A 26,386-nucleotide genomic window follows, 5' to 3' on the forward strand; every position below is an offset into this window, starting at 1 on the left:
CTGCATATAAGTTAAATAAGCAGGGTGACAATATACAGCCTTGATGTACTCCTTTCCCAATTTTGAATCAGTCAGTTGTTCCATGTAAGGTTCTAACTGTTGCTTCTTGACCCTAATACTGGTTTCTTAGGAGATAGGTAAGGTGGTCTGATATTCCCATCTCTTAAGCATTTTCCACAGTTTATTGTGATTTACACAGTCAAACGCTTTAACACAGTCAATGAAGCATAAGTAGATGTTTTTCTGGTATTCCGTTGTCTTCTCCATGATCCAGTGGGTGTTCACAATTTGATTTCTGGTTCCTCTGCCTTTTTGAAACCCGGCTTGAATATCTGGAAATTCTTGGTTCATGTACTGCTGAAGCCTAGCTTGAAGGATTTTGAGCATTACTTTTCTAGCATGTGAAATGAACACAGTTGTTCAATAGTTTGAACATTCTTTGGCATTGCCTTTCTTTGGGATTGGAATGAAAACTGACTTTTCCAGTCCCGTGGCCACTGCTGAGTCTTCCAAATTTGCTGACATTGAGTACAGCACTTGAACAGCATCATATTTTAGGATTTGAAAGAGCTCAGCTGGAATTTCATCACCTCCACTAGCTTTGTTGGTAGTAATGTTTCCTAAGACTTACTTCACTTCACCCTCCAGGATGTCTGGCTGTAGATGAGTGACCACACCATCATGGTTATCCCGGCCACTAAGACCTTTTCTGCATAGTTGTCGCTGTTATTGTTCAGTCATTCAGTCGTGTCCAGCTGTTTGTGACCACATGGACTGCAGCCTGCCAGGCTTCCCTGTCCTTCACCATCTCCCAGAGCTTGCTCAAACTCATATCTGTCAAGTCGGTGATGCCATCCAACCATCTCGTTCTCTCCCCTTCTCCTCCTCTCTCAATCTTTCCCAGCATCAGGATCTTTTCTAATGAATTGGCTCTTCGCATCAGGTGGCCAAAGCGTTGGAGCTTCAGCATCAGTCCTTCCAGTGAATATTCAGGGTTGATTTCCTTTAGGATGGACGGGTTGGATCTTCTTGCAGTCCAAGGGACTCTCAAGAGTCTTCTCCAACACCACAGTTCACAGAACTTTTTGCATAGCTTTTCTGTGTGTTACCTCCTCTACTTAATCTCTTCTGCCTCTGTTAGGTTCTTACTGTTTCTGTCCTTTATCACGCCCATCTTTGCATGAAATGCCCTTGATATCACTAATTTTCTTGAAGAGATCTCTAATCTTTCATATTCTATTGTTTTCCTCTTTTCCTTTCATTGTTCTGTTAAGAACAGATATGCACATACAGATATGCATATACAGATATGTATACTGTACTGTGTAACTCCACATTCAGCTGGGTGTATCTCTCCCCTTGTCTTTTCCACACTCTTCTCTTCGTTCCTCAGCTATGTGTAAGGCCTCTTCATACAGCCACTTTGCCTTCTTGCATTTCTTTTTCTTTGGGATGATTTTGGTCCCTGCCTCCTGTACGCTGTTACAAACTTCCTTCCATAGTTCTTCAGGCAGTCTCTACCAGATCTAATCTCTTGAATCTATTCATCACCTCCACTGTGTAAGCATAAGGGATTTGATTTAGGTCATACCTGGATGGCCTAGTGGTTTTCCCTACTTTCTTCAATTAAAGCTTGAATTTTGCAATAAGGAGTGGATGATCTGAGTCACAGTAAGCTCCAAGTCTTGTTTTTGTATAGAGTTTCTTCATCTTTGGCTACAAATAATATAATCAATCTGATTTTGGTATTGACCATCGGTGATGTCAATGTATAAAGTCATTCATGTGTTCTTACTTTGCCTTTAAATAAATTAAGTAAAGTTTTACAAAGGTATGAAATTTAAACCACAATTAGCTACCTATTTGTTTATTTAAGAGAATAAAATGGCTTCCGCCTCCCCTTTTATTTGCAAAAGCAGGAAAAAAGCTTGACCTTCTCAAGCAGCTCACCTATAGCTCATATTTGATTTGAAGGAAGATAGGTTGGGTGGGCCAGGAATCATGAATGTGAAAATGTAGGAATAATAGATATGCAAATGCAGGGATATTTGCATCATTCCTACTCTTTTTCTCTAGGCCCTGTTGGGAGCAAGTCAGCCTCTCCTCACTAGGTTGGTGGCTGAATGTCAGCATCCTGGGCTAGAAAATTACAAGGTGGCCAGAGAGTCCTTAAGGATTACCAAGTGCTGGATTCATGTGCACACAGTTTTCTTTACTAAGTGAAGGTGCCTAATAATGTCATCTTATATTTTGGAGAAAGGGCTTTGTTTAGTGTTATTTGACTTTCTTTTTTTTTTTTTTTGGCTTAATTGGTTTCCTAATGGATAATAAAAACTTGTGTTTCTGCTTTACTAAACGGATCACATACGGATGAAAACTATGGGCATGAGATTGATTTTTAGGGCAATTCGGATTTTATTTTTTATTTTTATTTTTCATTTATTTGGCTGTGTTGGGTTCACTTGTGGCATGCGGGATCTTCATTCCTACATGAAGGCTCTTAGTTGTGGCATATGAGGTTTACTTCCCTGACTAGGGACTGAACTTGGGGCCCCTTGCATTGGGAACACGGTGTCTTAGCCACTGGATCACCAGGAAAGTCCCTGATTTTAGTTTTAAAGTAAAGGTGCTGGTTGTAAGTGATTCCCGCTAAGCAGTAGAACAGTAGATTTAGCTAAAATCAGTTATTCTCATTTGGTGTGCTTTAATAAAGACCAGTAGGTTTCAAGTTTATTTCACTTATTTAACAAATATTTGTTGAACACCTATTTTGTACCAAGTACTATTCCAGAGGCTGTGACTACATTAATGAAAAAAACAAACCAACCTCCCTCATACCCCTTGGAGTGTACATTCCAATGTCAGAGCAAGATAATAATCCTAATTTTCAAAAAAGTAAGCAGATTATGTGAAAGACCATTTTGTCTAAAAGATTACTTCTATACCACAAGAACTACAGAAAACTGGGGAGCCTTTTAATGTTGTTTCAAATGTATTTGTAGAGAATCAATTGTGGATGAAATACCACACACAATTTTTACTATTGCCTTTGAGATTTTCTAGTTTCTCATTCCTTCATTCATTTTACTTTTGATAAGTTCTGTCCTCCTGTCTTGATTAAAAAATCACTCTTTCTCAAAATTGAACTTATTTACTAAATTTTGACAGACAATACACTTGAAAAGAAACACTACCACTCATCACTGAAGTTCACACAGCTGAAAAATGGAATTTGCACTATTTAACAATAGCTAGGACATGGAGGCAACCTAGATGTCCATTGACAGATGAATGGATAAAGAAGATGTGGGACATGTACACAGTGGAATATTACTCACCCATAAAAAGGAATACATCTGACTCAGTTCTAATAAGGTGGATGAACCCAGAGCCTATTATGCAGTGATGTAAGTCAGAAGGATCCAGACAGATATAGTATATGAGCTCATACATATGGATTCTGGAAAGGCGGCACTGATGAAGTTATCTGCAGGGCCGCAGTGGAGATGCAGACGCAGAGAGCAGACTGTGGACGCAGGGTGCAGGGGGAGAGAGTGGGAAGAACTGAGAGAGTTGCAGTGAAACATACGCATCACCGTATGCAAAATTAGACAACCGGTGGAAATCCACTGTATGATGCAGGGAGCTCAGACGGGGGCTCAGTGACAACCTAGAGGGGTGTGATGGGGCGGGAGGTGGGAGGGAGGTCCGGGAGGGAGGGACATATTATTCCTGCACCTACGGCTTAGTCATGTGGATATATGGCAGAGACCAGCACAATATTATAAAGCAAATATCCTCCAATTAAAAATAAATAAAATTTAAAAGAATTATAAAGTGGAATTTGCAAAGCTTACTGATGATTTTGCTAATACCAGATTATGATAGTTTACCAAATTTGCTTAGAATTTATTTATCTTTATTAGCTTTTATCTTTGCTTATTGTAAAATTTAGAATTTCTTGATCTCGGTTCTTTTACATCATCAGGATAACTGTTTTTTATCAAGTTATTTTTATTTAGCCATTCACATGAATGGTTAAATATATTTTCAGATGTTTTTACATAGGCATTCCTGCATAAAGTACAAAATTCAAACATTAGGAAGGGAATATGGGACTTCTCTGACAGTCCAGTTGTTAAGACTCTGCACACCCAATGCAGGGTTTCCAAGTTCAGGCCCTGGTTGGGGAATTAACATCCTGCATGTTGTGGCCAAAAAGAAAAAGAAAAAGGTGGGGAGAGAGTATGATGAAAATCACCCTCCTTTCCAATTTTTTGTCCTCAGCCACTCAGCTGTCCTCTTCCTGTCATTTATTGTCACTAGGTTCTTCTAGATCATTCCAGTGATATTCTAAAGGAGCTTCTCAAACTCTATAATGTGCATATCAATCTTGTTAAAACACAGATTCTTATTCAGGGGATTTGCGTTGAGGCATGAGATTCTCCATTTCTCAGAAGCCCCCATTGGAGGCTGCTAGCTTCAGTGGCAGCATGTTTGTTTCTATCTGTCTCTGTTTATTTGTTTATTGGCCTTAAGAGAGCAAGATGTCCTCACACACATACAGAACTTTCTGCTTCCTACCAGGACTTCAGCCCTAGGGTTCCAGCTTTGAGCTCTGCATTGTTACACAGTTCTTCCCTAATCTTTGTCTGAAGTGATCATTTATACAGTATTTTAAAAATCCAATTGCAAATGAAGGATGGAAGGTAGCAATATAACCATTTGAAGCATGCTGCTAGATGATGTGTAAATGGTAATGACTATGAGAATCCCTCTTTGCAAATTTTTCATCTGTTTTTAAAAATAAGGTTATAAAAAGTTCTCAGTTCCAAGCAACCTTCTACATTTTGGCAGAGGACTCACTGAAAATTTTAGCTTGCAACCAGTACCATTCATCTAATGAGGATGTCATCATACTTGGAAATGATACAATTAAGCTTCCTGAAAGCAATATAAAGTGCGAAGATCATTTAAATATTTTAAAGTCATAGACGTTCATATTCTCTGTGCCTGGATAGTCTCTAGTGACAATCTTGATCAATATCACAAGGGATAAAGATGTTGTTTTGGTTGGGCCTGTATGTAAATGCAATTCGGAAAGCTTGGGGGGAACTCATAAAAGAAAATTAAAATTTCATGTGTGTTTCTTCCCCTCTGCAAGAAAATGAAGGCTTATAGGATTCAAATTTGCCTGTTTGTGTTGTCTGCAGAGTATGTTCATATGATACTTGCTAACATAACACAAGATCTGGTTTTAAAAGAGAACCGATATCAGAGGTACCTTTCAGAAATAAAGCTTTGGACCATCAAAGTCTCAATTTCTGTGTTTTTGGCAGGAACGGCCACGGGGGACAAATTTCTCTTTGATCAGACGGTATCTGTCAGTGTTGCCTTTGGTGTGACTGGCTCCAGGGTCTGCATGTGGAGCGTTCCTAGATTTGGTGCCGAGCTGCTTGTCTTGAAGGACCTGAGGCTGTGAGGGCAGACTGATTTGGATTCTCTTGAGCATGAACCATTCTACCTCCAGTTGTGATTCTCAGACCCAGGCCATGTAGAGGTGTACTCAGTGGTACACACAGAGTCAGAGAGAAAAAGCAGTATCTCCTCCTGAAGTTTCAATTGAATTAAAGATTTGGCAGGTCAAATTATTAAATGGTTTATTATGTTAAAACATAAAAACACTCAAGCAAGCATACATACACAACACAGTACAATGCAAAATTCTGATGGATTTTAAGTTAAACATGAGAGCTCAAGAGACAAAGATCCATCTAGTCAAGGCTGTGGTTTTTCCAGTAGTCATGTATGGATGTGAGAGTTGGACTATAAAGAAAGCTGAGTGCTGAAGAATTGATGCTTTTGAACTGTGGTGTTGGAGAAGACTCTTGAGAGTCCCTTGGACTGCAAGGAGGTCCAACCAGTCCATCGTAAAGGAGATCAGTCCTGGGTGTTCATTGGAAGGACTGATGCTGAAGCTGAAGCTCCAATACTTTGGCCACCTGATGCCAAGAGCTGACTCATTGGAAAAGACCCTGATGCTGGGAAAGATTGAGGGCAGGAGAAGAAGGGGACGACAGAGGATGAGATGGTTGGATGGCATCACTGACTCAATGGACATGAGTTTGAGTAAACTCCGGGAGTTGGTGATGGACAAGGAGGCCTGGCGTGCTGTGATCCATTGGGTCGTAAAGAGTCGGACAAGACTGAGCGACTGAACTGAACTGAGATTTCAAAACAATATCGAGATTAGATATTAGATCGACTCCAGGTCCCTGGGAATATATCCTTAGTGGCTTTGGCCAGTAGAAGGCTATTTCAATGGGGAACTTTTAGACGTACTGTGATGTACACGAAGAGATCAGAAACCAGATCATGTGAATAGCAAGTACATTTCTTCATCTCTTAAAGGGCTCTGGAGTGAGCCTGCGCAGAATACTTTGGAGCCAAGAAAGTTGTTGCCATGTTTTTGAAATGTTGGCTTTCTGAAGGAGATGAGGAAGTGACGTAAAGGTTGCTGAGAGATCCAGGCTGGTTTAGGAGATGTCACCAATGAACTTTTAATAAATGATCTCTGTAGAGAAAAATCTGTGACTCTGAACTCTTTGTAGACTGAAGAGGCAAAAATGTTTTTCTAGAATTAACCCATTTCTGCTGGAAGTAGAGAATACGTCACTTCTTTATAGAAAGTATCCTTGGTAGTAAATATCACAGACATGGGTTTTAATCCCCCCCTCAAACCTGGAGTGGATGCCAGCGTTATCTGGGGCTCAGTGCTCTCCTCTGGAAAATGGGCTAAGTATGAGAATGAAAGGCGTTAGTAGTGGATTAGTGTTTGCCTTCTCTTTTATTTCCTCCTATATTTTTCCTTCCCAATCCCCTGTCCCTGTGGTCCTGGGAGTCTACAATGAATAGTCCGTCTCCATTTGAATGGAAACTGGTACCCTACACTAGGGATTCAGGGAAATGACTTGGGTCTCCACCAGCCCTGAGATTCCCTCTGATGATACATGAAAGCTTTTGGCTAAGGAGGCATTTAGGGAAATAATCAACTACCTAAAATGTAAACACATTTAGATCTTACTGTTTACTGGCACTTTACTGAATTTACACAGAAGATGACCTAGAAATAAGCAGAGGAAAGCTGTGTGACATTTAGTTGCATATCACATATGCATAATTGATTCTTCAAAAGGTTAAATACCCTTGGCATATGTATGGTTAGAGATATACCTGTGATAGGTTGATGATCATTATGTCAGTGGCTTTGTTTTACGTAATTCTAAAGTAAATGTCACACTTCTTCTTTGGAGATTCCAGGACTGGTATTCAGAAGAACATCTGTTTCTAGGCAGATACCTGGGTAGAGGAGCTACTCTTTCCCAAACAGAAGGACTATTCATGTTGCTAGTACACTAGGCAGTATGATGCGCCGACTGCCACTGAATTCTCTTTGGAATTGAAATGCAATTACATATTGAGGACAAGTGCTAAATATAAACAGAAAAGGCCAAATACCTGACTTTTTTTTTTCTTTGTATTTGAGGGGTTTTTGCAAGGAGAATTAACTACCCTGAACACACCATAATCCTTAATTGAAATGCACAGATCAGGCAATTGGTTGAATCCTTTAGTGGCTTTTTTCAGAAGCTTATTGTAGCTCTGAAACATGGATCTTTCCTTGTGTTCATAAGCAATTGTAAAGATGCTAAGGAGATTAATAAAAGAAGCAAGTCACTAAAATTATATAGAATGAAATACCATAATACATACCCTAAGAATATAGAATGAAATACCATAATATACGCCATAAGAACTGGAAAAAACAGGCAATATGTTGCATGAGGCAAAAATTATGTAACTGGGAATGATTATTACAAAAGTTCAAGTTGTAGTTTTCTTCTTCTGGAAGGATGGAAATACAGTTTGATTGGTGCTCACAGGGGTTTTCACTAGATGAATGATCCATGGGTGTTTAGTGTTGTTTTTAAATACTGCTATAAATCTTTTTTAGATGTGTTATATTTCCCAACTTTTAAAAATGGAAAAGACAAAACAACAAAACGCAGTGAAGGGAAAGCACAAATTAAGAAAACCAACACTGTAATACAGTAATCATAGTAAAAGCTGGTGGGTCTCAGGTTGGTGGATGTATCTTCTTATTGTACTTTTACAAAATTTAAATACATGCTCTGTGCAAGACATAACTATAAAATACAAGTGCCTACAAGGATCAAAAGTAGAAAGACCAGAAAAGGTATACCTGCTAAATACCAACAAAAGAAAGCTGTTGTGGCTATTTAAATCACGAGAGGGGCTTCCCAGATGATTCAGAGTAAAGAATCCGCCTGCCATGCAGGAGACGCTGGTTTGATCCGAGGAGCCTGGTGGGCTACAGTCCACGGGGTCGCAATGAGTTGAACATGACTTAGCAAGTCAACAGCAACAGAAATCACGTGAGGCCGGTTGTTAGGACAGAACGGAACGTTGGTTCTCTCCCTCTCCAGGTCCTTCCGCCGTTCCTCCTTTGAGCCGCTCATCCAGGCATCCGCTCTAACCTCCCAGGACTTCTGATAATTATCCCCGCCTACTTTAGTCTTATTCCTGGCTAATCATTTTTAAAGCCCAGGATCTTCACTTTCTCAACCCTCTGTGTACCACTGATTTGGTGCTTATCATACTCGGTGTTTTAATGTTATTGATATTCATGCATTTCTTTAATTAAGTTGTAACATCCTGAAGCTAGAGACTATAATTTATTCACCTTTTAACCTCCTCTGTCTGCTCATCCGAGGACCTGCCATATGGTAGAGCATCCTCACCTGGTGTATAGCAGAAGGTCCATACTTTCTTATAGTAGAAAGTCAGCATGTCACTGGTCCACTGAAAAATGACTTCTGAAAAACACATTAAAAAGCTCTTTCAGGACGTTTGAGTACTTTGCCAATGCCATGGATTTACATTTTCTAAGCAAGTTCTCAGCCAGAGTTTTAGAATGCAGGGAGGAAGAGATGCTAATGCTTAGAGTTACCAAGAACTGTGCCGAGTTGGTGAGACCAAGACCGTCGCCTCAGCGAGAGGGCGCCCCCCGGGACCCAGCTGGGAACTCCCGTGGGCTCAGGGCTGATCTTCAAGGGCAGGGATGGCATCTGTCAATAAAATACTTTTTTGCCTCTGCACCTTGAACAAGGCCCAGCACATAGTACGCCATCAACAGATGCTTCTGCAAAGTGTGAGAGAATTAAATAGCAGTCTTGGATAATTTAATTCACTGCTCTGGGCTCAAAGCATGTACAGCTGAAGGGTTCCCAGTGTGATGTAAGCTCTGGCTTCTCTGCACAGGGGGAGGGTGGCTGGGCAGGTGGAGGGGGCAGCCTGGCCCGGGAAGGATGTGGGTGTTAGCACTTGGATTTGCACTCTGGGCTGAGGGCTGATTGAGGACGGCTGAGGAGCCTGGGTTCGGTTCTGCCAGCTATTGGGGGTCTGTGGAAACATGCAACAGTGTTTTAACAAGATGGGAAAGCATGTGGGACAGATCTTCAGTGCTTGTCCTTCTGGCCACCTGGAAGTCGCTAGAATTCCTCTTTTCTCATGGCATACAACATATGATGTCTGCTGCAAACCTCTTTTAAACATCCTAGTTTTTTAATAAGCAATACATAAAATATATGGTATAGAATTCAAAGGATATGGCAAAAATAAGTACTATCACCTCTGCCCATAGTTAAACTCCCTAAAGACATCTACAGTTACCATTTATCCCACTTAGTTTTAGATAAACACAAACACTCCCTATTTGGGGATACAGGTAAATGTTAATGGGCTTCCCAGGTGGCTCGGTGGTAAAGAACCCACCTGCTAATGCAGGAAACGCTGGAGACATGGGTTTGATCGCTGGGTGGGGAAGATCTCCTGGAGTAGGAAATGGCAACCTACTTCAGTATTCTTGCCTGGGAAAATCCCATGGACAGAGCTAGTCTATGGGATTGCAAAGAGTCAGACACAACTAATCACACAGGCATGCATACATATGCATGATTATATGGGCTTATATATTTTCTGTCAAATAACATATTATATCAAATCATGATTTTTTTCATTTAACAATGTATGCTGTATGTATGTATGTATGCTGTAGTTCTTTCCATTTTTCGTTTTCTTATCTTTAAAATCCCAGCCTCTCATATTGTCTGAGACACTGACAGTGTTCAACTATATTTTCATGAACCAATGAATGAGTGATTTCATAATGGTCTGTAATTCATTCTGAACCTGAAATTCACCTACCAACACATTTTCTACATGCCTTGTCTTAAACATCATCTCCAGTATGCATCTTTTTGTCTGTAAACATCCCTCTGATTTAATCTCAAAAACTTTGAACCTTCCCTGAATATTGCCTTTTAAGCTCTCCTTCAGGAGTTATCTCTAAGTACTTAACAATCGTGTCCTGTTTGTTTTATTGCTTCACTATTCGTATTTGTTAATATAACAGCTATAAGATGTGAACAATGCTCTTTTTAAATTAATTCTTGTTGGAGTATAATTGTTTTACAGTGTTGTGTTGATTTCTGCTGTTCAGTGAAATCAGTCGGTTATATGTATTCATCCATCCCCTCTGTTTTGGATTTCCTTCCCATTGAGGTCACCGCAGAGCCCTGAGTAGGGCTTCCTGTGCATACAGTAGGCTCTCATTAGCTTCTATTTTATCCACAGTAGTGTGTGTATGTACAGAGTGAATGATCCTCTTAACAATGGTTTTTATTGAGTACTTATTTGTGCCAGCCATTATACTAATATTTCTCACGAATCCCCAGAACATACCTGTAAAGTAAGCAACAGTATCACTCTCATAGCCCACCAGTCCGTGCCCCCAACCCACCCATCCGATCCACGGATCAGCGGCCATGACCCACCCGCCCGCCCAATCCACAGATCAGCGCGGCCCACCCGCCTGCCCAATCCACGGATCAGTGCCCAGTTGCTCATAGCTGTAAATCTCTATCTCACCCTTTATTGCCTCCCTTATTTCTCACTGCCCTGCCCACTTCCTTACTTCCTGGAATCACCAACCATGTAAAATACTGACACTCATCTTTGTCTCAGAGTTTGTAAGGAAATCAGACCTAAGGAGGTTTAGGATGTGAATAATCTGTGTATTAATTGTCAGATTCAAGCTGTCAACCAGAATCCATGCTCAGAAACACCAACCCTTACTGCTACCTAGATGATGGTAAATGCCTCAAAGCAGGCTCAGGAATACTCTGTTCTCTCCATGGTGGGTTTCAAAATGCAAGCCGAAGTTGACGCTTAACGTGTACTTCTGCAGGTCAATGCTGTTTTATGTTCCGGGGTGTCTCCTTTCTACCCCAGCACATCAGGATATGCACTTTAGGTAGTGGTAGCTAAATATATATGCTCATCGTTTGTTGCTGTGACGTCCTCATGCTTGTTTACCTGCTGACTGTCTTCTCCTTGGTGCTCTACAGATAGCAACTTCATCCTCGCCAACGCCCAGGTGGCTAAGGGTTTCCCCATCGTCTACTGTTCGGATGGCTTCTGTGAGCTCGCTGGATTTGCCCGAACAGAAGTCATGCAGAAGAGTTGCAGCTGCAAATTCTTATTCGGAGTTGAAACCAATGAGCAACTGATGCTTCAGATAGAAAAGTCCTTGGAGGAAAAAACAGAATTCAAAGGAGAAATTATGTTCTATAAGAAGAATGGTGAGTTGGCTTCCTTTGTTGGGGGCTCCTTGGACAGTGGTGAAAAGTCACCTTCTTTCAACTGCCGTTGGTGTGATCGCTCTATAGCTCCCATTAAGGCTTAATGATCTTAGCAGCATAAACTACTTGAAAATTTAGAATTATACAAAATCAGCATATTAACTGAGTTAATATATGTTTAACTCTATGTTAAAATAGAGTGCATTACTATTATGTTGTGGTCATGCTTAAGATATATATCAGAAATGGTGATTGTCAATGTATTAACAGATGATCTTCTATCCAGAGATAGTTTTCCATCTTAAAGAACACTTAAAGAATAGAGTCACTAGGGACGGAGATTCAAATGTCTGCTATCATAAAAATTAATTTAAAGGACGTGAGTGTAGATATTTTCTTTTCCAGTTTCCTGACCACAAAGCCTTTCTCACCATTCTTAAATTCTGGAGACAAAGTAAGAAACACACAGTGTCTCAGGGTGGGAGTAAATTTGCCTGGATTCAAAACTGTCTCTGGGGAGATACTAAGTATTTTTTATGGGTGTGGTTTTGTGACTCTCTCTTAAATGAAAAAGTATCTAGGGATGGGTATGGCTTCTCTTCCCTTCTGTATGGGACTAGCTATCATTATCCTGTGGTAGGGGGAGTGAGTCCAGGAGGCGTTATATTGGAGAAAAGCTATATCAAAACTGAAAGCAAACCATGTCTTTCCAGTTTCTGAAATTCTCTTTCTTTAATAGTTTTCCTCTGAGTACCATAGCCCCCTGAGTTTTATTTAGCTGGGCACACGACCATCAAGCTAAAGAATATGTTCCCCAGCCTTCTTTGCAGTTAGCTTGGCATGTGACAGGGTTCTAGCCAATGACGTGTAAGAAGAATGACTTATGCAATATCTGAGCAAACTCCCTAAAAAATGAAATTGTTTGCCCTCTAATTTCTCTTCTCCTTTCCTGTGGTGTTGTGGACTGAATTACGTCTCTTTAAATTTCATACGTCAAAGCCCTAATCCCGTAAAGCAATCATCAATCAATTAAAAAGAAATATACTTTATTTATTTTTTTTAAAAGAAATATACTTTAAAAACAAGCCCTAACCCCTAATGTGGCTGTAGAGATAGGGCCTTACTTAAACTGTACTCTAATTCAAGGTTTCTCAGCCTTGGCACTGTCAACAGTTGGGGCCAGTAATTCTTTGCTGTGGGGTTTGTCCTGGGCATTGTGGACAATTAGCATCATCTCAGGCTTCTTTAATACTTAGTGTTGGGGTCATTTTTAGGAGGAGATATTGGAACCTGAATGTGGAACTTCACCCCCTTTTCACAGTTATCTATCCTTGGAGGACGTTCCTCGAGCGTGTGAATTGTGGGTGCACAGTGGGCATGAAGAACTGGCGAGCACTCCTCTGGGAGGAGTAGGACGCCCGATTCTCTGGCACCAGGAAGAAGGTTCAGACCACTGTGTGCTTCTCAGTGTCCGTAGATACGGCCTGCATTGCAAATATGATAAAGCAGAAGCTTTCTAGCTCCCTCCAACTATACCACCATCCTGGGAGAGAGGGCCTGTGATAAAAGAAAGTGGAGGCCATCCCTGAGAATGCAGACTGGTAGGGAGTGATAAAACCCATCCGGTGAACAAACGGAAAAGGAAAAGCTTCTTCTGAAGTATCTGCTGACTGCAGACTTGTTCTTAAGACAGGTGCCTTGTACTGGTCTCTGCAAATCCATTTGTGTTTCTTCCTTTTTACACCCTCTCACAATATCTGAATGGGGCACCTCTGAGAAAGGTTTAGGCTGAGGAGGAGAAGGTGGCAAGGCCAAAAGATGGAGACTTAGAGGCCAGATAGATGGAAACAGGGAGCTCAGTTGGGAGTGAACCCCCAGCAGGGTTTCTGGAACCTGCTTTTTATAAAAACGCCCACTGCTCTTGGGCCCCTTTGAATGCAACACTTTAAAGGACCAATAAAGAATAAAGGTTTTACAAATTAAGGAATAATTAAGAAGGATAGCTAGTTTCACAGATAAACATAATACACAAAATTTTCTTTGGCTAACATAGAGCCATATTTTACATGTTTATGTGCAGGAGTTAACATTGCCCGTTACTTATCTTCCCTCTAAATTTCCTAGGCTCTACCTATATATCAGAAATAGTAATACTAAGATGTCTTTTCATAAAGCTGTCCCCTTTAGTTCTGCTGATACACAAAAGGCATCCACTGTGGCTGATCAAATGTATGGGTGTGCTAATGAAAGGTTGTTGCTGAGCCATGAAAGACTCTGGGATTCTTGGCCTCAAAGAGGAAGAATTCAATCTGGGGCCAGAGATGAGACTTGATCGCTCAGAGCTTTTGTGCAATAGAGTTTTATTAAAGTATAAAAGAGATAGAGGAAATTTCTGACACAGACATCAGAAGGGGAATGGAGAGTGCCTGCCTTGCTAGTGTTAGCAATGGAGTTATATACTCTCCAGTTAGTTATTACAATGAATCAAAAGAATGTCTGGAGGTTGCAAAGATCTTACTAGACCCACTCCCACAATCCACATTTCAAGATAACCAAGATAACAGGATTAGGCAGAAGGCCCTCAGGAAGGAGAAACTGCCCTCAGGCAGGATACATCACTGCTATATAATCCTTAGTACAGAGTCCAAACCGAGTTGTTAGCTGTGTAATCATCAGTTCCAGGCTTAAAGATGAAAACGCTTTATGTGACTAAGACTAAGGAATATAGAGGAAAAAAATGTTTGTCCTTTCCTCCTCCTTGAGAATTCCAGACCCCTGTCTCCTCTTTGAGAGCCCCAGACCCTTCTCTTCTCCTCAGGGACCCTGGACTTCTTATCAACCTGCCTAGGAATTGACTCTCACTAACACAGCGAAACTATTTTCGCAAGTTGGTACCTATCCTCTCCTTGTTTTTTTTAATATAAGAGACACTTTTTTAAATATAAGAGATACTTATACCTGTGTGGTTCCCTCCTTTTCTTACACACAGCATACTTTGCGCCCTGTTCTATAACTTGCAGAACAATATCCTTTACAACTGTGTGTACCTTGCAGAACAACACATGCTGAATGGCAGTCATTCATTCTTTTCTACGGCATTACATCCTATGGATCCACCATAGGACTATGTGGTATTATATAGTATGACATCATATGCATCCATCCTAGTCAGTTACAGTATTACATCATTTGGATCCACCATAGGACTATGTGGTATTACATAATATGACATCATATGCATCCATCCTAATCACAGTATTACATCCTATGGATCCATCATAGAACTATGGAGTATTACATAGTATGACATCGTATGAATCCATCCTAGTCAGTTACAGTATTACATCATATGGATCCATCATAGGATTGTGTAGTATTACATAGTATGACATCATATGGATCCTTCCTAGTCAGTTACAGTATTACATCATTTGGATCCATCATAGGATTATGGAGTATTACATAGTATGACATCATATGGATCCTTCCTAGTCAGTTACAGTATTACATCATTTGGATCCATCATAGGACTATGTGGTATTACATAGTATGACATCATATGGATCCATCCTAGTCAGTTACAGTATTACATCATTTGGGTCCATCATAGGATTATGGAGAGTATTACATAGTATGACATCATATGGATCCATCCTACTCTCTCACAGTTGTCCGTCATGTGGATCCATTACAGTATCACTTGGTCAGTAAATCCCCTACAGGATATTTGTGTTCACTCTAGAATGTGATCTCTTTTCTTTGCTCTTTCTATCTCTCTCTTTGAAGTACTGCTATTGTCATTTGGAAAGTTTTGTGTTTTTTTTGTAAGTTATTTTTATTTGAGATGTTTATATTATACAGTCCCACCTCAGTTTTTTCCTCATTTCCTATCATGAGAACTGTTATATCAGTAGTTAACCAGGAGCCACATCTCCCTCCTCTTCTCCCCACTAGCTAACTGAAAGGGATGTACTATCAGTACCACTTAACGTTAAATCTGTAGGACACGCAGCACTTATGGTCTGCTTATCTTATTGTCTGCGTGCCGACCCCGCTCATCTCTTCCACAGTTATATTTACATTGTCAGAGCGTTCAGTACAACTGCATGTACTTTGTCACTCCTATCTTTCTTCATTCAGTCTTAATGCTACAATGAAATATGCTTGATGATCACCATATATTCTATCCGAAAGTTTCTCTGATCATGTCTTAATCATCAGAAACTTACTCTCTGAGCCGTCTCAGTAAGAGCTCGTGGAAACTGTGTCCCTGAACTCTTGCATGTTAATAACAGTATGACAATCAGTTTGCTGAAAATTAAATCTTTGGTCTGTGTTTCATTCACTTTACCATCTCAATTGTGTTTATGCTCATGGGCTGGCATAGAGTATTGTTTTACTCTAAGACTGCTGCTGATTAAGTGAGTTGGTGTTTTGTCCTGGATGTTCGATTAATTTATTTCATTAGTTCACTTCATTTCCTGTCATTTCATTTTATTTCTTCATTTTATTTTATTTTAAATCTAATAGTTGTACTGGAATATATCTTGGCATAGGCTAGGGTCAGCCTACTTTTCTGTGAAGAATCACAGAGTAAGTATTATGCATATTATGAATTTTATAGTCCATACAGCCTGTGTTACAAGTACCCATCTATATCATCATAGTCTGAAAACAACCCAAAAATATGTAATACATGAATATATGAATACATGTTATTGTCTTCCAATAAAAATTTTATCTATAAAAACAGCAAGTGGGCTAGATTTAGCCTACATCCAGTTTACTGATACCTGGTATTGAATTTTGGGGATCAGATTCTTTTCTCTTGGTGTGTGATATGCCCTGTAGTGTTTAAGTCCCTTTTACTTGGGAAATTTTTCCAGGATTTTAATTATCACTGATCTGTCTTCTTGCTTTGATTTTCCTCTTTACGATTACTTATTACATGTATGTGGGATCCCTGCCTGTCCTCTGTACCTATTATTTTCTTTTTCTTTTTAATTTATTTTTTCTTTTTCACTGTTTTTACTTGTGTAGTATATTTTCTTTCCTTTCCCTTTGCGGTATATCTATTCACACTGTATTTCTTCTCTTTACATCTTCAGTTATTTGTCTTTCATTTATAGCCTCTCCTGAGTTCAGTGAGCTCATATTATTTCTATCATTCTTTTGCTGAGTATCTTAGTTAGGACTTCCTTCACAAACCACAGACTGGGCTTCTTAAACAACAGAAATTTATTTTCTTACAATTCTGGGGGCTAGAAGCCGCGAATCGAGGTGCTGGATGGACTGGTTTCTTTTGAAGCCTCTTGCCTTGGCGTAGAGATGGCCGTTTCCGCCTCTCTCCTGTGGTCTTCTTTGTCCCAATCTCCTTGTCCCCATCTCTTCTTCTTATAAGGACACCAGTCAGATTGGCGCCCACCTTAGGACTTCAGTTTAAGTTCGTTATGTCTTTATAGACCCCATCTCCAAATACAGTCATGTTTTGAGATAATGGGGATTGGGGCTTCAACGTACGGAATTTGAAGGCATAGAATTCATCCTCTAGTAATTTTACTCCTGAGCTTTTCTAAATCAGCATATGCTATCCGTGCTGTTGTTTCATGCATAACATACATTGATTCAGTTATTTTCCTTAATTACCTTTTACTTTTGAAAATTGCTTCTTTAAATTCCCTTTTACTTTTGAAATAGTTAGCTTTTGTGTGCTTATGGAATATTTTGGGCTGTCTTGCCTTTCTGTGGCAATGAATGAAACGGCATCCCACCACAGTCTTCTTGCCTGGAGCATTCCGTGGACAGAGGAGCCCGGCGGGCTACAGTCCATGGGGTCACAAAGAGTCGGACATGACTGAGTGACTCACTCACTCACTCTGATTTTCTGTATCTGTATTCAAATAATTTTCTCTGTATCTCTTCTTTCATCCTGTTCTACTGTCATGTTTGAATAAGATGTGTTCTTCTCAACTTTAAGAATATTGGAAATAGAGGTGTCCTGGGAAAACGTTCCTAAATCTATGGCTCCTTTACCATTCCCCCAAAGTTTTTGTTTCGATGCCTTCCCCATCTGGGTGCAATTTTTGCTACTTTCTGAGTTAGATCTGCTTTCCTACTCACTTTCACTATATTATTTGAACTGTTTCCTTTCTTTATCCTGATTTTCCTGCTCTGACCAAGTAAAGCTCCGGTTCCAACAGTTTATCCTCAGTATATTAATAGTTCTATACCTTGGTGAATTCTATAGATCCAACAAAAATTTTCTGCTGAGTTTTCTGAAAGCGCTGAATGCTCAGACAATCCCAACAGCATGCTATCTTTCTGTAACCCGTTTTTATTCATCCTCAAATTGGGGACTGGGAAGCTAGTTTTAATTGTCTTCTGCTAGTTTTAATTGTCTTCAGATCTGTGTGTGGAACCCTCTACTTCCAGAGGATTTCTTCTTTGGGGAGTAGATACATGTTGACAGATTATGAGGTCCCATGCTCTAGAGCTATTAAGAGCCTTCTTTTTTACCTTCCTTTTTTCTTTCTCATAAAGCTGCTCTTCCTGCAAGGGTCAAGCTTCTTAGTTGGTATTGCCCATCATCCTGTTATTCTCAGGTTTATGGGGACACACTGTTGTGTATGTATTTTGAGGCTTTCTGATATTACTATCTTAGTTACTTTAATTTTGTGAAAAGATTGGGGATATTTCAAAACCAATGTCTCCATTACCACTGCTGTATTTTTTAAAAATCTCTTTAGATAAAGTATAATTGCTTCGGGTATGTAAGCTCATTTTTTTTTTTTTTTTAAATAATTCCTTCTCCTTTTTTCTCTCTAAACTTCTGTTTCCATGGTTGGAATGAGGAGCTTATCTGAACTCGGGCATAGTGTAGAAAGGATCCCTGTAAGTCCTCACACGTTCCCTGTTTCACGCCCGGCCCATCTGTCTGATGCTCTCATTTTAGTGTTTGCAGCTGCATTTTATGGCTGGTGGTGAGCCCTACATGACTTCACCCTCCCTTTGCTCTTGATACCATGGTAGATCTCTCCATTTTTGCCTCCCCTTTCATCATGCCATGAATCAGGGCCTTCATTGTTGTTCTCTGCACTCAATATTGCTAGGCGTGGGAGGCATATAGATACTTCAGGTGAGCCCTCCCATCCTTCACACGTGGAAGCAAATGGAGCCTCCGAGCACACATCCTTGAAACTGACTTGTTTCCTCAGAAGTAGGCATCAGCCACTTCCATATTGGCAGAGATAGCCTGGCAATCAGCTTCTCTCAAGAGTCCCAAAGAGAAGGTAAATGGTCTCTCTGCCTTCAGGGTTTTCAAAAAACTATCAAAACACTATTGGACATAAGATTGTCTACAAGGATGTATTATACAACAAGAGGAATATAGCCAATATTTTGTAATAACTGTAACTGGAAAGTAACCTTCAAAATGTATTAAAAAAAACAAAATTTTAATAAAAGAAAAAATAAAATATTAAGAAAACTACACATGCACCACTTCTCCAAGGTTCACACTGTGGAAACTCACAGAGAGGAGATTAACTCTTCCTCTTCTACATTCTCACAATCCCTCAAGCTGAAGATGGACCGGCTGGGATGTTATGTTGTCTTCACCTCCTTCCAGACTTTAGCTTCTTGGCTAAATGTTAACGGTGGAAAATTACATCATCTCTGTGTCATGGAGGATCATCATGTTTGAATCTACAGACCCCAACCTTAAGATGTGTATCTTAGCATATCTTCTCTGCAGAAAACTTATCTTTCAGGCCTACTTTTATATTAAGTAGACCCAACAGGAAGAGAAATGCTGCAAGAGAACAAAGATTTGAGAAGAAAATTAAAATGATACAGTTAATTTTGCAAAAATATTATCCTGATATATCAGTTTGCTAGGGCTGTCATAACAAAGCACCACAAAATGACTGGCTTAAGCAACAGAAGCTTACTGGGCCACTTTTCTGAAGTCTCGAATTCTGAGATCAAGGGGTCAGTTGGAGTGCTTTCTCCTGAGGATGAAGAGGAAGAATCTGTCCCGTGCCTCTCCCTTGGCTCCTAGCGGTTTTCTGGCACGCTTTGGTGTTCTTCAACCTGTAGAAGCGTTGCCCTGCTCTCTGTTCTCATCTCCCCGTGCTATTCTCCCGGCGTGGGTGACTGTGGCCAGATTTCCCCGTGTTAACATGACATCAGTCTCCCTGGATTAGTGCCCGTCCTAATGACTTCATCTTGTCTACATAATAACTCAGTGTCCAAATAAGGTTACATTTTGAGATATTGTGGGTTAGGATTCTAACTTATTCTTTTGGGAGGGCAAAACTCAGCCTATAGCACATGGTTGTATTTACATTAAGCAGACTAGAATTTAAGCCACTTGCCTAAGATTGTGAGTAAAGAAACTAGAATGTATAAAAATCCTCTAACTCAAAATTGGGGGTACTTTTGACATTTAATGGGCAGGAATTATAGATGCTAGTCATATTGTAATGTGTGGGATGGCCTTGCAATTGAAGAATTGCCCAGTGTTTGACTTGTCTTTCACTTTATGTTCCTTCTTTCTTCCTTCCTGTTTCCTTCCTTCCCTCTTTCCTTCTTTTCTTTCCCCCTCCTTTCTTCCCTCCCTCCCTCTCTTCCTTTCTTCTCTACCTCCCTCCCTTCCTTCATTTTCTCTCCTGTTCTTTCTTTCTGAGTTTTATTGAGGTATAACTGGTGGACAAAACGTTTCAAATGTTTCGTGTGTATTTCTTGGTGAGTTTGGACATTTGCATATACTTATGATATCATCACCACAATCAAGGTACTAAACATATCCATCACCTCTAAAAATTTCCCGTGTTCTTTTCTGTTTTTTTTTTTTGTTGTTGTTGTTATTTGTTTTGTTTTTTGTGGCAAGAACGCTTAACATGAGATCTATCCTCTTAACATTATGCTAAATGAAGGAAGTCTATTATGATCCCCTTACATGATGTATCTCAAGTAGTCAGGCTTAAAGAAGCAGAGACTAGAATGACCATTGGCAGGGGCTGAGAGGAGGGGTAACTGGAGAATTGTTGCTCGATGGACATAACGTTTCAGTTATGCAAGAAGAGTAAACCGTAAGGGTCTGTTGTGCAGCATGGTGCCTGCAGTTTCTAATACAGTATTGTGCCCTGCGTGACTTTCTGGTGCCCTGCCAGGCTTCCAGGAAGTCAAACCCTGGTTGCTAATGACCTGAACTAGGAACCTAACACACAGTGTCTTTTTGGAGGGCTTTAATTTTCTATTGAATTTCTAAGAATAAAACTGTAGTGTCATGAGAGAAGATTGAGTTTTATCTTGTTCTGAACTCACCATTTCAGAAGGCTTTGTCACTGATTCACAATGCTTGTCACAGACCCTGCACATCTGCATGGGTTTTGTACTTGGAGCCGCTGCATTCACAGTGATTCCACGTATTGGTCCAGCTTCTTGACAACATCTTCTGCTATAGTCAGTCACACCTGCGCCTTTTATGTTGAGGTGCCTATTATTTTATCAGCGACAACTTCAGTTTTATTTCTGTTAATAATATAGACTGTTAATAATACAGACTGTCACTTTTCTGAAAATAATGTGTATTGTCGGTAAGCAGGTGTTTGTTTTTTTTTTTAATTTTTTGGTTCTAAATAGAAAAGAGGGAAATATAAGAGTTTGATACAGAAGGGAATCTTGAGCCTGACAGAGTTCTGGAAAACTCTTAATTCACAGACTCATGTCACCTTCAAGATTTGTCATTCATTTCCATATACCTACTGAAATATTGCTTGCTTAACATCTTCCTTTAAGTTGACTCTGTTATTTTTACCCAAATTGCAAGCAAAAGAAAATTAAATCACTACTCTCGATGGAAACTAGGGATCTCTAGCTCACACAGAATGTAATCATAAATAAATATACTTTATTGTATATTTAAGTTCAATATACCATTATTAAACATTTAACATTAATAAAAACTGTACACAAAATCTAAGTATAATTAATTGATTATATTTTGCCACTCAGCACACATGATATTTTATTTAATTTTTCGAACAACACTTTGAAGTAAACTTGAACTACATCACATTTACAGATGGAGAGACTGAGGCAGAGAGATGATGTGAACGCAGAACTGTATGCTCACCTTGCCGCTGCCCAGAAGTTCTCCATTGTTTACTCTCTTTACTCACGATGCACTTCGCATTTCTTTAGTTGATTTTCACATGCTGTAGTAAAATGTCTGGAAAGATTAATGCCAAAAAGAGAGTCCAGGACAACGGCACAGGAAGACCCTGCCCTCCCCTCCTTCTCTGGACACACCAGATCGTAGCCACATGTGGATCGTTTCCCTCTGAAAAAGATCTGAAAACCACGTGGAAGGTTAAAAGGGCCACACTGAGCTGAGTAGGAAATCTCGAGCCACGATCTCGGCAAGTCCCTGCCCTGAAACAGTAACTCACAGTAGGGAGGGACCTCGGGAATCCAGCACTTCTCCTGGAGGAATGAAGGTTAGGGCCCCACATCTGACACCCTGGCCCCTGGGAACGCCACCAGAGAGATGAGCCCCAAAATGCCTGGCTAAGAAAACTGACAGAGGTAATGTCCAAAGGACCCAAAGTGCTGTCGGAAACTGAGGTTTCCTTTTTAAAGCGCTCACACACAACCTCACACACTCCAAGACCCAGTGACAAAACAGCAGTTTGCGAAGCATCTAGGCTGTGAAGGGGACTCATCTGCTAATGTAAAAGCCTCTGCTGAAGGGCTGGGGGCAGGTGAGACTCTCCCTGGAGATGGAGGTGCTGACCGATGCCATCGTTACACTCTCCACCTGCCCCAGGAGCACACCTCTTGCCACTTTACGAAGCGCAGTCCTGCGGCCTTGCTGAAGGCAGAGAACTTGGGCAGTTGCAACACCACGCTGCTTCCTGGATGAGGTTAGTGATCATGAACCATCAGTGCCTTCTCTGCCTCCCATCCTGAAGCCAGCAAGCCATTCTCCTGCTGTGTCGCTAAAACCCACGGGTGTGTGCAGTCCCGACACGCCCACTGCCTTTCTGAAGCTGGTGCGTGTGCCCCACTCACGTCCTCTCCAGCTGCCCTGCCAGAGCCACCGTGTCTACACGGGGACACCCCCTGGTCCCCTGGCCCTGGTGGCCGGGGGCGCTGGAGTTACTGACTTCCTCGGGACTGTAACAACTGGGAAGGCTGTCTGCAGCAGGACACCACCCCCAGGGAACTGCACCAACATAACCCATCTTTCTGTGAGGAAAACACAATTTACTTGCCCTGGAGCTTTAGCTTGAGAGACGGGCTCCAGGTTCCCCCACACCTAGGATCTCAGGAAGAGCTCCCAGGGAATTAAGTGGTGAGAGGTCACCGTGTCACACTGCTGCAGCCTCAGTGAGACAACAGCTCAGTGAGACCTTACAGAAAAGAGCTTGCACACTCGTCTGGGGCCCTGACGTGTAACTTTCGCCCCTGTGACGCCTCCAGATGTGCTTTGGAGGCCAGCAGTGATTACAGCTGCAGCCCCACAAATCCTATACACATCATACACTTTAAAAGCTGCTGCTTCAGGCTTTGTTTTCTCATCAGCCTGAAACTAGGTGCTAAGTGAGAGTCCTCCCTTTGGGACACTGACATGTCTTGGCATAATCTTCACAAAAGAGACATATCAAGGCTAAATCAGATGATTTAGACAATCTCAGAAACTTGAGAGACAAAAGAGCTAAGGCAAGTTTAAAGTAATCTTCACAAGTCCACCCCTTTAAGGCTGGGATAGTTAACAGTTTTGCCTAATGCATAAAAATAAGAACAGAGGGTCAGGTAGAATGAAGAAACAGAGAAGGATGTGTCAAACAAAATTATAAGGCAGAATCTCAGAAAAAGGATTTTGGTTCTATGAAGATGAGTAATCTACTTGATAAAGAATTCATGGTGCTGATCATAAAGATGCTCACAAGCTCAGAAGAAGAATGGGTGAAAACAGTGAGAACTTCAACAGAGAGGTAGAAAATAGAATTCACAAACAGAAGTCACAAAGCTGAAGCGTACAATAACTGCACAGGAAAATACACTAGAAGGGTTCAACAGCAGACTGTGATGCAGAAGAGAATGGACCAGCAAGCTAGAAGACAAAATAATGAAACTCACCCACACAGAGCAGCAAAGAGAAAAAAAAGCGGGGGGGAGGATGAAGATAAGAGACTTACAAGACAGCACCAAATAGAGTAATAGTCATATTATGGGAGTCCCAGAGAAGAGATAGAAAAAAAATCTATTTGGAAAAATAATGGCTGAAAATTTCCCAAACCTAGAAAAGGAAACAAACTTCCAGGTCCAGCAAGCCACGTCCTCAAAAAGATGAACCCAGAGAGGTCCACACTAAAACATACTATAATTAAAATGTCAAAAGCTACAGATAAAGAGAAAATCTTACAAGCATCAAGAAACAAATTAATCATTACATATAATGGAACCCCATATGACTATAAACAGACTTCAGCAGAAATTTTTCAGGCCAAGAGGGAGGGTATGACATGTTCAAAGTGTGAAAGGAAAAAACTTCCAACTTAGGATATTCTATCCATCAAAATTATCATTCAGGATTGAAGGAGAGAGAAAGAGATTCCTCGTCAAGCAAAAGCTAAAGGAGTTCATCACAACTAAGCCAGCCTTACAAGAAATGTTAAAGAACATTTTTTAAGCTGAAAAGAAATTGGCATTTGTTAATAACAAGAAGACAGGTGAAAGTAAAAATCTCACAGGGAAAGGTAAATGCATAGTAAAGGTAGGGAAGTAATCCCTTACAAAACTGCTATGAAGGTTACAATACAAAAGGAGTAAAATTAATTAAAACTATAATAATTTGTTAAGAGGTGAATAAAACAAAACATGTAAAATGTGATACTGAAAGAATAAAATGGGGGAGGATTAAAAATGAAGAATTTTGGAATGCCTTGTAAGTTGCTATCAACTTAAAATAGACTTATATACATAGGATGTTATAAGTAAACCTTGTGGCAATCACAAAGCAAAAACCTGTAGTAAATACACAAAAGGAAATGAGAAAGGAATCTAAATATAGCACTAAGGAAAGTCACCAAATCGCATGGGAAGTGAAAACGGGGAAAAAGAAATGAACAGAGAGGAAGTACAAAACCGCCAGAAAGCAACTGACTAAATGGCGTTAAGTGCATACCTGATCACCGTAAATGTAAACAAACAAAATTCTCCAGTCAAAATGCATAGAGGGGCTGAATGGGTAAGAGTAAGACTGAGCTACAGGCTGTCCACTGGAGACTCACTTTATTTATTTTTTTTTTCCCATTTGTTTTTCTTAGTGGGAGGCTAATTACTTTATAATATTGTAGTGGTTTTTGTCATACATTGACATGAATTAGCCATGGATTTACATGTATTCCCCATCCCGATCCCCCCTCCCACCTCCCTCTCTACCTGATCCCTTTGGGTCTTCCCAGTGCACCAGGCCTGAGCACTTGTCTCATGCATCCAACCTGGGCTGGTGATCTGTTTCACCCTAGATAATATACATGTTTCGATGCTCTTCTCTTGAAACATCCCACCCTCGCCTTCTCCCACAGAGTCTAAAAGTCTGTTCTGTACATCTGTGTCTCTTTTTCTGTTTTGCATATAGGGTTATCGTTACCATCTTTCTAAATTCCATATATATGCGTTAGTATATTGTATTGGTCTTTATCTTTCTGGCTTACTTCACTCTGTATAATGGGCTCCAGTTTCATCCATCTCATTAGAACTGATTCAAATGAATTCTTTTTAGTGGCTGAGTAATATTCCATGGTGTATATGTACCACAGCTTCCTTATCCATTCATCTGCTGATGGGCATCTAGGTTGCTTCCATGTCCTGGCTATTATAAACAGTGCTGCGATGAACATTGGGGTGCACGTGTCTCTTTCAGATCTGGTTTCCTCAGTGTGTATGCCCAGAAGTGGGATTGCTGGGTCATATGGCAGTTCTATTTCCAGTTTTTAAGAAATCTCCACACTGTTCTCCATAGCGGCTGTACTAGTTTGCATTCCCACCAACAGTGTAAGAGGGTTCCCTTTTCTCCACACCCTCTCCAGCATTTATTGCTTGTAGACTTTTGGATAGCAGCCATCCTGACTGGCGTGTAATGGTACCTCATTGTGGTTTTGATTTGCATTTCTCTGATAATGAGTGATGTTGAGCATCTTTTCATGTGTTTGTTAGCCATCTGTATGTCTTCTTTGGAGAAATGTCTGTTTAGTTTTTTGGCCCATTTTTTGATTGGGTCATTTATTTTTCTGGAATTGAGCTGCAGGAGTTGCTTGTATATTTTTGAGATTAATCCTTTGTCTGTTGCTTCATTTGCTATTATTTTCTCCCAATCTGAGGGCTGTCTTTTCACCTTACTTATAGTTTCCTTTGTTGTGCAAAAGCTTTTAAGTTTCATTAGGTCCCATTTGTTTATTTTTGCTTTTATTTCCAATATTCTGGGAGGTGGGTCATAGAGGATCTTGCTGTGATTTATGTCGGAGAGTGTTTTGCCTATGTTCTCCTCTAGGAGTTTTGTAGTTTCTGGTCTTACATTTAGATCTTTAATCCATTTTGAGTTTATTTTTGTGTATGGTGTCAGAAGGTGTTCTAGTTTCATTCTTTTACAA

General features: G+C 40.4%; 1 protein-coding gene across 1 annotated transcript in view; it reads left to right on the forward strand.

Annotated features, from left to right (window-relative positions):
• The window catches only part of KCNH8 (potassium voltage-gated channel subfamily H member 8), a 445,720-nt gene that overhangs the window by 146,724 nt on the left and 272,610 nt on the right, over positions 1-26,386 (forward strand). Inside the window, exon 2 of the mRNA XM_043474814.1 lies at positions 11,490-11,723. Coding sequence (XP_043330749.1) covers positions 11,490-11,723 — 234 coding nt within the window. The remainder of the gene's footprint in view (positions 1-11,489; positions 11,724-26,386) is intronic.

This window comes from Cervus canadensis, chromosome 7 (genome assembly GCF_019320065.1).
Source record: "Cervus canadensis isolate Bull #8, Minnesota chromosome 7, ASM1932006v1, whole genome shotgun sequence".
Lineage (NCBI taxonomy): Eukaryota > Metazoa > Chordata > Mammalia > Artiodactyla > Cervidae > Cervus > Cervus canadensis.